At 38.0% G+C, this 11,145-nt stretch overlaps 1 protein-coding gene across 1 annotated transcript; it reads right to left on the bottom strand.

The window, feature by feature from the left end:
• Positions 1–7,437: 7,437 nt before the first annotated feature.
• Positions 7,438–8,544, bottom strand: LOC110925314 (DNA ligase 1-like). The gene has a single exon (XM_022169269.1). The coding sequence runs from the start codon at positions 8,542–8,544 to the stop codon at positions 7,438–7,440; it is 1,107 nt and encodes a 368-aa protein (XP_022024961.1).
• Positions 8,545–11,145: the final 2,601 nt, after the last annotated feature.

Below are 11,145 nucleotides of genomic sequence, written 5' to 3'. Positions count from 1 at the left end.
TGGTCAGCAACCCATTTTCTTAGGCTCCATAATCCTTCTTAGGACTCTTGTAAGTGTCCTTAACCTCCTTTAATCCATTCTAACTTAGTTAACTAAGTAAAAGTCAAACCGTCGTAATTAAGGTTTGACTTCGTGATTAATCATAATGTGCTCTGTCAAATCATGAATTAAAGGTACCTTTAGGAAGGTAATTAAGTGGGTAACAAATCCTTAAAAGGGTGTTTCCAGATTCCCACTCTAAGCATGTCAATTGTCGAGTCAAAGTTAATCATAAAAAGTCAACAGAATGCTTAATTTCAAATTAATGCATAATTAGCAATGTAGGTTGCATGTAACCTGTTTGAACATTAATATAACTTGGTAATAAGTATAAGAACATGTTCCAACATGTTCAACTCGACAATTTTCTGTTTAGACCCGGTTCGGAACCGAAAGTCGCATAGTTTGACTTTCACTTTGACTTTCAGTTCTGACCCGTTTTAGTTAAGACTAAGATTGCCTTAGAGCTTCTTTTGGACCTAATAACATGTTAGTATATCCTCCTGTGATTATACAACGTGGTTCATTAGATATCTTGTTCGTATGCATATTTCCGTTAAATGCCCATATGTTGACCGTTATGCCCAAATGTCCAAAAATCATGATTTTTGAAAATGTATAAGGGTAGACACCTTAGTTACTGAATTATAAACTTGTCCCCAAAATTTGACATCAGTTTGAAGTCTAGAATAAGAGTTATGCTCATTAGCGTAATTAGAAGCTTTCTTAGTAAATAATTAGCGTAATTAACGCATAGCCTATTTAAACTTGGATTTTATACCAAAACCTTATACCCACTATTATGTAATAATATTTTGGGAATTTTAAAGATTTTTATTTATTTTTAGGCTGAGCATAACTAGAGGTTTTAAGTATAATTCGGCTTATGCCGGTTTTGCCCTTTTCGGCCATAAAATGAGTTTTACAAAACCTTTTGACCCCAAACTTTTTCCTACTGATTTATTATACTAAATATAACATTTTGAGCCTTCTGGAATTATAAAAATATCAGCTTTTCTTTTAAAACCCGAAAATGGCTCCAAATCGCCTTTTTAGGCATTTTTACGACATAGTATATGTCAAAACTAGTTTTTATATAAAAGGTCTAATACCTACTGATATATTTAGAAGAATTTCATATTTTAACAGTAAACTAGAGATGAAAACTCAGATTGCCCGTTTTTATCTTTTTAGCTTATGTAAAATTACCAAAATGCCCTTATGAGGCGTAATTGTTTTTTAAAATCATTTGGGGCATAATTGGACATACCTTACTGATATTACAACATAATTGGTACATATCATCTCAGGAAACTTGCATATGACTTATATGGTTACTCGTTACGAACTTTCGCGTTCGGATCGGCTTATGTGACTAGTTCACGCATATTAGCCGAAACGGGTCAAATCATATCATCTTAGTCTCTAAATTCAGAATATGTTTGGTTTACCCATATTATACAAGTATCCAAGCTTGTAGGGTCCAAATCACATTCCTTCCCAGTTTTCGCATTCCTCGCGATTAAACCATATTTATTCTTCGAAACTAACCGGTCTAAGCTTAGGCTATGTTAAAAGACCCGTTAGGATTCTAATAGGTTATTATAAACCTTCGTTCCAGAATAGGAGCCCAGTAAAAGACACTTGCATTGTTGCTTTTGTGGTTTATACTTGCTCAGGTAAATACTTTTAACTTATTTTCCCTTATACGGGCTTGGGGGTACGGTATATAAAATACCGCTTGGTCGGGCAATTGACCCCAACTCATTAGTAGTTGGGTATTATCAATGTGACCCGTTTGAAAACTTGGTTTTGTTTGTTTTTACGCCTTTGGGAGCTTATTGACCATGTCCCGGATATCCTTGGCATCATTTTTGGCCACGACCTTGACACCCGGGTGTAGGCGTACACCCGGTACTATGTCCATTATTAAGGTATAAACGTTGGCTTCCCGCCACGGACTTATACCAAGTGGTGTGTCAATTAACCTTAAACCCGACACGACTCGGGCGACTGAACGCACAACAAACATGTAAATCTTTTACAAGTTTAACTTTGATTAATTATTCCCAAGTTATAAAATGTTTTGTGCCTTGAGCATTTAAATCAATTTTTTTTTAAATCTTTTTCAGAATGAGTCAGTTAAATTGTATTTACCAGTGTAAACTGACGTATTTTCCCCAAAAAGATTAAGTGCAGGTGCTATACGTAATAGGCTGGTCTCTCCTTAGCATCATAGAGTCTCGCAAGCTTTGGGATGCATTTATCTGTTGAACAATTTTTCTCTTTTATTTCCGATCCGCCTGTGGATCTATTTCGACTACTTGTGATACTTTAATATTACATTTGATGGTTGAAATAAATCTATTTCTTTTGCTTCCGCTGTGCATTATAATTTGTGTTGTTTGACTATGATGATATCAACTACGTCACGATACTCCCCCACCGGGCCCACCGGTGACACGTGGAAATTCGGGGTGTGACAATGTTGCAGGACTTTGCAAAAAGAATCTGCAGGTGGAAGGGAGCAATCCGTTGAGAGCTGATATTCAACGCTAATGACGTCCAAGAAAGGTCCAAATAATATAAATTCTTTAACTTGGCAAAGTGAGTTTCAGAAAGAACCCCGACTAACAAATTGTTATGGAGATCCAGATCCTTGAGCTTTGAAAGTTGTCCAATACTCATAGGAATGTACCCAGTCAATTGGTTAAGATGAAGATATAGGTCTTCTAGCCTAGAGAGTAGCCCAAGGCTTGTGGGAATAGGGCCTGAAAGCATGTTTCCCGAAAGGTCCAGACGAACGAGGCTGCTCAAATTACATAACAGATCTGATATTGTAGTTGCAAAGGAATTGTACGAGAGGTCGATGGAAGCAAGAGAGGTGAACATTCAAAAAAAATAAGGAATTTTACCATGCAAGTGGTTACTATTAAGGTTTAGATGCATGAGGCCAGTAAGGTTTGATAACCAGACAGGAATGGTAGAATTGATGCCATTCAAAGAGAGGTCGAGTGATATAATAGACGTGAAATTGACGAATTTAACGCAAGGGAAATTGACATCAGAGAGTGCCAGGTTCAACGTACGTAAAGAAGGAAGCATGTTAACCGGATGGAACCAATCAATATTTTTACCAATGTTTATGGCTGATAAATCCAAGTACCTTAATGACGATAGTGAAGACACCTATCCCAAATCATCCACGCCAGGGGCTGAAATAACAGAAAGATAACTGGGACTGGTGTGATGATCATCTACGAGAAAAATATGCCTAAGATCAAGATATCGTAACCTTGAGAGATTTCCAAGATGATGAGGAACCACTCCGTAGAAACCTGAGGCTGACAAATTAAGGTATTCCAGATATTCAAAAGATCCTAAGAATTCAGGAATCTTACCTGAGAAATGGTTCATGCTTAAGTCCATGTAACGCAAATACTTCAAATTCTGTAACGCTGGGCTCAATTCACCTTCAAGCAGTTTATCATTTAATAGTAGTGTCTCGACGACATTATAAGGATCTCGAGGTCGAAGATCAAGTTTCACAACATGACCATTTTCACTGTCACACCCAATTCCATGCCATTCACAACATTCTACTCCAATCCACGTTGACAGGAGATTAGATCTGCCAGTGAGGTTTTGTTTGAATAGAAGAAGGGACTCCCTCTCTTTTTCGATACATGTAACATTTAAAGAAGTCGTAGTATTGATGGTGTTGCTGCTTAAGCCAAGTCTCTGAAAAAAAAAGGAATGTAAAAATGCCAAGAAACATAGTTTCCATTTTTAGTAAGGTAAGGTTCAAGGATCGTAGTACAACATATCATAAAATCTTTTTTGTAATGCAAAAATAAAAACTAAAAATAATAATAACAATAATAATAATAATAATAATAATAATAATAATAATAATAATAATAATAATAATAATACATAGTATTACTACCTAATTTTCTAAATTAGACTTTCGAAATTGATTGGCACACTAGACTTTGACATAAGATTAGCTTAGAGTCAATGTTCAAAGTCTTTAAAGAGTTGGTGGCCACATACATTTCAAAGTCTTTAAAGACTTGGTTGCCACATACATACTTTCCTATCACAAATAGTATCCTATCAGTTTTTTTTTTATGTATTATATCTTTTCAAAATATATACTTTGAATTTGTAAATTTCTTGTCATGTATGATTATAATTTCAAGTAGTTAGTAATAAAACAAGTAGGTTCTATTGGGTGACAGGCCAAAACAGGTTATGAGAAAATGAGTTTGGGTTGGACAACAGATCAAAACATGTGCGTTTTATGCCGTGTAGACGTCACGCAAGTATGGACATTTTTATTTCAAAAAATGATGTAGTGGTCAAGCCCCTTCATGCCCCTTCAATAATTACTCAATGATTTAAGCCCATTTTTGCCGTGTGGACGTCACACCATGACACTATTCAACGCCTCATCCCACCTCGCCCTCTTTGACGCCACGTTACTTTTCTAACAGTTGCTGACGTGGTTGTCTAATGTACATAGCTATTTCTAACCCTTAGACTATACGATGTAGGATGACATAAAAAAAGAAAGTGCGAAGTAGCATGTGGCTTAGAAGTAGGTTTACTTTATACTCACTCATCTTAATTGTTTTTTTTATTTTTCAAATTTTCACTCATCTTATCTTCTTCCAATGGTAAAAACCAAGCGAACAACTATCTCCATTACCACAAAAAAAAAAATTCTCATGCTATTTCACTGTTCACTATTCTTTTTTCTATAGGATTTTCTATTGGCACACCTATCTACTGGCACAATTCAATATGGATCGTATAGACCTATACGATCCGTATTGAATAAAGTAAAAGGCATGGCAGAATGGCAGGTACAGGGGTTGTCTAGCGGCTGGCCTAATACGCATCATATAGGCCTATACAATGCGTATTAAGGCCCTGAATTTTTGAAGATTAATTTTTGGTGTGTTGTGTTTGGTTTTTGGTTTTGGGTTTGTTATTGGTGTTTATTATTGGATATTTTTGTTTTAATGAGTTTTAAAGTCTTTATTATTTTTTTATCGTTAAGTATCGTATTATAGCGTATTGTGGCGTATCGTATCACATTTTTAATTTAATATTGTATTATAGCGTATCGTTGAACCTTCCAGAAGAAATCGCAGGCTGATATATAAAAAGACATATAACGAGTTATTGTCTTCAGAATCAGAAAAAGGTTACAAACACTCAGAAAATCACCAAAATTATATTGAAATTTGTGAGCCTTCAAATTATTTTGGGAAACATGAAAGAAGATCACCTCACGAAATGAGGTTTCATAATCATGGGAAACGAAGAAATTTGATCTTGGAAGAGATCGAACGTGGATTCGTTTATGGATCGAATTCGTAACACCGATGACTACGTAGATCTCGTATCACGTGTGGAATCCGTGTACGAGAGTGGATCAGAGACAAGAAGACTAATTCAATGTTGTTTCTATTGATAATCTGACAATCACAATACCTTGAAACCGTATGCCACAAGCTCTCTCTCTAAAATGGCAAAAGTTCTCAAATGACAAGACTCCTCTACTATTTATGGGGTGAGTCCATCCTCTCCAACATGCACATCCATTTCGTGAGGATGGACTTATATCTAAGGATGGACACTTAATCAAGAATGGACTCCTTAACAAAGTATGAACGTTATCTAAATATCAACACTTCTAAACCATGTCTTTAACATTTCTCAGTTACGATACGTGATTGACGTAAGCGATAGACATACGCACTCACATCGAAGATTTTGGTACAACTTCAAGTCATGAAGATCACTCTGTAGGAGTTGATCATGACGACTGTAATAAAACGGAACATAATGTAGATCCCAAAATCAATCCGGATCACAGTGGTTGGTTGTTTTAACCCAAAACACCTATTGATTAAGTGTTTGAGCTATGAAAAGTCAAGAATGATCAAAGATGAAGGTGAAGCTAATGGATTAAAGAATACAACAAGTGTTGTATTGAATCCAAACAACAAGATAAATCAATAGAACACCTTGGATATCAGATTAGAGCACAAGATCAATGATAGAATGTAACAACACCAATATTCATTCAAGAGCCAAAAGCTTGCCAAGGTTACAATGTGAGGGCTATATATAGTGTTGCTGACTAGCCAGCAAATTTATAAATTTGCTGGAATCTTATCTACACTAGGTCAGGAACCTTAATTCTAGATAATTACAAAATAAGCCCTTTTACAATCAAAATTGCTACAAACTATAACTAAAACTAATCTAGCACAAGTATCAACGATCTCAAAAGTTCTAACAATATCCCCCCTAGATCGTTGCATACTTGTCTTTTCATTCTTCAGTTGTTTCCGCTGGATTCTCTGTAGCTGGCTTTTCAGGCTCTGTGGGATTTTCTTTGTTCGTTGTCATTTCGGGTGGTGCCTCAGTCTCGATTGGCGCAGACTGAGTTTCTTGAGTGGTTGCAGCTTCACTAATTGGATGATCCTCCATAGTGGCCTCATATGTGGATGAGGCCGGAGGTGGTGATGTTGTGGTGGGTTCGGTTGTTGAAGCAGAGGTTCTTTCTTTCTTGCGTTCGTGTTTCTTCTTCTTCCTTGCTTCCTTTTTCTTCTCTTCAGCTTCTTTCCTCTTCTCAATTTTGTCTACCAGATCCAGCATTTCCCTTTTTAACTTCCAGGCTCTCTCTACCGCTCTCTGAAATAACGCTGCCTCCTCCAGATTTGCATTACCAGCTCCCACGTTTATACGGCTAGCATTTAACACTGTTAGATCTGAGAGCCCAAACATAAAAAAACATCCATAGGATCCAGGATACGAATATCCACATTTTCGTTGGATCTTATCACAGCTTCACCAGTCCTGCTATCATAAAACCATTTCTTAAAATCATTGAGGGCGACAGGAACTTCTTCAGGAAGCTTGATCCTCGTGACAACTTTGGCAGGGTTGATCACCCACGTCACTTTTCCTTTTCCCGTCACTGGATCAATGGTAGTTTTTGAAACTCTACGCCTTGGACGCTGTGGAGTATGATTCGGGAAACCCTTGTTGCTTTCTTTAGCAATTATCCGCTCAAAATCCCTCCCGACTCCTCTTTCTTCTGGGTTCAGAATGTCCAGACGACCAAGCTCACGCAGATCCCACCTGGGAAGTGTAAAAAGATCAAATCCGGTCTAGAAGTACTGGATTACGCCACCACGTCTTTTAACCACAAACATTCCTCGAAGGTTGTCGTACATCCAGCTGATGATCTTGTCAGTAGCTTCACTCTTTTCTACTCTTATCACTTGATAAAAATCTGGGAGTCTTTCTCTCTCTTTCTTGAACTATTCTGGATGCTGAGGAGAGAAGGTTTTTCCATTTTCTTATTCATAGAGATTAGAGAACTTCCTCTTCCAGGCCCCATTCGATAAATCTGGCTGGCATATCATCTCGGTCCACTTCCTCTTCATCACTTTCATTTCCCTCAGTTACCTTCTCGACCGATTCCAAACGCTTTTTCTTAGCCTCAGCCTCCTTTTCTTTTCTAGTAGTTTCTTCTTCCATGAACGCTTCAAAGTCGAAGATTTCTTCAAATGAGAACATGGGCTTTACTTTCATTTGCTCACACATGTTTCTCATCATTCTGTACATTTTTTCTAACCCCGCCTGCTGGAATCTGATGAACTTGGATTGCTTAGCCATGTAGGCGTTCATTTCTTTATTTTTCTTGCGCTGATCCTTAATCTTTTCCCTCAGAAAGTTCGTGTCGTTTACTTGGTTCTTCAGCAGACAGATTTCTTTGGCAACCGAGGGACCGGTGTCTTTGATCAATTTATCGTAGAGCTCTTGAAAGGGACGAACCCTTTGTGGAGGGACTGGAGGCTTTGAAATGCTAGTTGGTTTCACAGGGGATACTTTAGAGGAGCCCTTGCTTGCTGAAATTTCATCAGGATCAACAATCAATGTATCTACAAAATCATTCAACGACTGAACTTCCTCAGCAACAGTCTCTGGTCTTTCTGAGGCTGACATCTCTTTTTGCTTGAGTTTCTTTTCCCTCTTTTCTTTTTCTTGCAAGGCGTGGATTTCTCTCATATCTCTGACATGCTGGCGATGTTCTTCGGACTCAGCCGCCCTTATGCTAGTACCCATAAATCTTTCAGTACTTTCCGGTGCCTTTTTCTTTTTGGGTGGTTCATCTTCAGCCGCCTGCTTTTCTTTCCTTTTTCCCTTAGAGCGCTCTTCTTTTGCAGCTGCCTCAGCTTGAGCTTGAGCAGCTCGTTGTTGTTTTTCTCGAACAGCTTCCTTGTACTTTCTATATGCTTCCTTTACTAGAGGCAATCTCTCAGCTCGATACATCCAGTCGTGCAACAACACCCATTCATTAGTCTTTATTTCTGTAAACTGACGGCTTGTAGGGATGTGAAATTTGTAGAGGTTTCCATCGTTTTGTGCATCTTTGTATTGGTCATTGATCAGCATCTGAACGAATCTTGGATACATCGCCCAAGTCGGTCCTCTTACATTGTCAAGCATAGTTAAAGATTAAACCAGAGAGATTAAACTTCTGGTTTAAGCACATATTTAGCATAGCTGCCGACCATTCCAAGTTCAGTCCATCATAACCGCCCTTTCGGTGTGCCAGACTCATAGCAATGACATGAACGATGAACCTCCAGTCTCTTGTGAGTCCTCCTCTCTTTATTTCTTTCTTTTGACTGAAATCCCCTGCATAACCCATTCCTCGAAAACCATCCAGAATATCATCTTTTCTCAGGCTGATTGGATCTTGATCATTGTCTAGTAGCTTCAGAACCTTGCGGATCCTATCTTCAGTTACCTCTATTCTTTTGTTTTGAAATGTTGACGATATCCCTCTGTTGTTGTTGATAGTCTCAGATTTTGCATTTTCCCAGAATTCTTGTATGTGGATTCTGTAAACTTTAACATCTGCTTCCACGGCATAACCGATTCTGCTAGATCGAACCCATCTAGCTACATCCTCAAAATCCTGTGGCACCTCATCCAGATTGATGCTTTGATTATGCTTCAACGTTTTATCCCATTCGAGGTTTTTCACCATATTGCTTTTGACACGAAAAACGAGGCAAGTTAGAAAGATCTTGAGAGAAAAGATATTTACACGAGAGACTATACACATAACAGTATTTACAAAAAAATATTAAAAGAATTTAAAGAAGCTTGTTAATTAATTAATAAAAAAATTAGTTCAACATAATTTCGCTGCTGGGTCATGAGTTGCCTTCGCTGGTCCCGGTGGTCGAGATCCAGAACAGTGATGACCGATCGTCGCTGATTTCGCTAACTGACCAGTCGTTTACTATAGCTATTATCGCTGTTGTCGCTCACAGACTAGATTCTTGTCTTCGCTGAGTTCGCTAGTGGCCCGGTTAATTTTGTTGGCATCAAATCCGGATTTGGTGCAACTTTACCAGGTTAAATTCGCTAGCGAACTTAGCGAAGACGTGGCTTCGTTTCCAAGAACGATTTACCAGCGAAGGCAACATACTAGATCGCTCCACGAGCGAAATAGATTGTTTTGCTGGTTGCTCGAACTCGCGTTCGAAACTTTTGAACTTCCGCGGCCAGGGTTATTTCGCTACCATCGCTGTGTTCATGTTTATCTTCGCTGTCATCATAAGTTTCTTGTTAAACCCTTTCAAAACCCCCAACGATTATCACCTGATTGATCAGACATGATCATCAAACGTATCTCAACTTGCACAAGCAGTTCAATATACTAGTTCAAACCATTTAATCCTTGCAACATACACTAACAACAGCAATAATAACATTGACATATTCGACTTTTAAAGAATGAGAGTGGATCGAAACATGATTATTAAGGATTGTTAACCAAAATTGTGAAACAGAGAATGCAAGGGACTGATCATAAACCAAGGATTACCTGATGGCCTTTTAATATCAATGAATCTTGTGAAGATATAAGGTGACTTTGATTCTGATCTTGTAAGAGTTTTAATTGTGGTGCGATTTGGTTTCTTTAGAGAGAAGATGAAGAAGTTTAAAAAAAACGAACTAATAACGGTTTGAAGAAGATATTTATAGTTGAATTTTGATAACCAGCGAAATCTTAATTTCGCTGGTATCTTAATTCCGCCGCCAATGGTGGGATTTCAAACAGTTTTAAATTCGCTCGTTGATTTCAAACTTTCTCATAAAATGTGCCCATTTTTGTTTAAAAATATTATTTATTACGTAATATTCACAATTTTGCTAAAATTTGGGCCGTTTTGACTCCGAACTTCAAATTTCCAGCTCTGGGAGGTTCCATTTGATGCAAATTTCCTTGAAATATTCCACGCTCATCGAACTTACCTGCAGAAGATCATATTGCCAACACTTGCCAAATTCTTTATATATTATTATTATTATTTACTAACCAGGGCACAAGAAAAACTGCCAGTATGTTTGTCCGCTTAAATCCATGCATCCTTCTTTCAACATGCCTTCGGAGAGCACTTTTATCATGTTTTTGGTAATATTGGCAAGTCTTCGATGGCCCCCACACAAGCTTTTGAGAATAGAATCATTACGCCCCCGTGAGTCCCACATCAGGACATACCCACGCGATCAAGGTATGCGCAAAGATTCCTCATAACTGGTCAGTATATTGGTTTCATTCTCTTCAACAATAGAACGGAGATCAGGTCTGTACTTTCGTACAACAGAGATCCCAAGAGCTATCGAGGGCTATGACAGATAGTTCGGTGAACAGGTCAGTACTACCGTACAGCAGAGTTACCAAACTAATATGTCCAAGGTGTTTGGCCAAAAATTGGCGCTTATTACGAGAAAGGTTTTGGCCAAAGATGGCGCTTATTAGGAAGGGTTTGGCCTTTTTTTAAGGCACTTATTATTAAAAGAATATCATAGCGTCTAGGTCAGCATGTATCTGGATGCAGCAGAAGAACAACTATGATATCCTCCGAATGAAATACCAATATAAAGACCCGAAATCTCAGACTTTGGCAATCTGTCAACGCAAGATTCAAGACCATTAAGCCATATGCCGCAACGTGTTACCCACTGAGATGCGTAATGCCTGAGAAAAGCCAGAAT

The sequence above is a fragment of the Helianthus annuus genome, chromosome 17 (genome assembly GCF_002127325.2).
Source record: "Helianthus annuus cultivar XRQ/B chromosome 17, HanXRQr2.0-SUNRISE, whole genome shotgun sequence".
Lineage (NCBI taxonomy): Eukaryota > Viridiplantae > Streptophyta > Magnoliopsida > Asterales > Asteraceae > Helianthus > Helianthus annuus.
The sequence above is the reverse complement of the archived record's forward strand: the minus strand, read 5'-3'. Positions and strand labels throughout refer to the sequence as shown.

Excerpts from the sequence above, each read along its gene's own strand:
- LOC110925314 (XM_022169269.1), bottom strand. The coding sequence starts at position 8,544 with ATGTATCCAAGATTCGTTCAGATGCTGATCAATGACCAATACAAAGAT.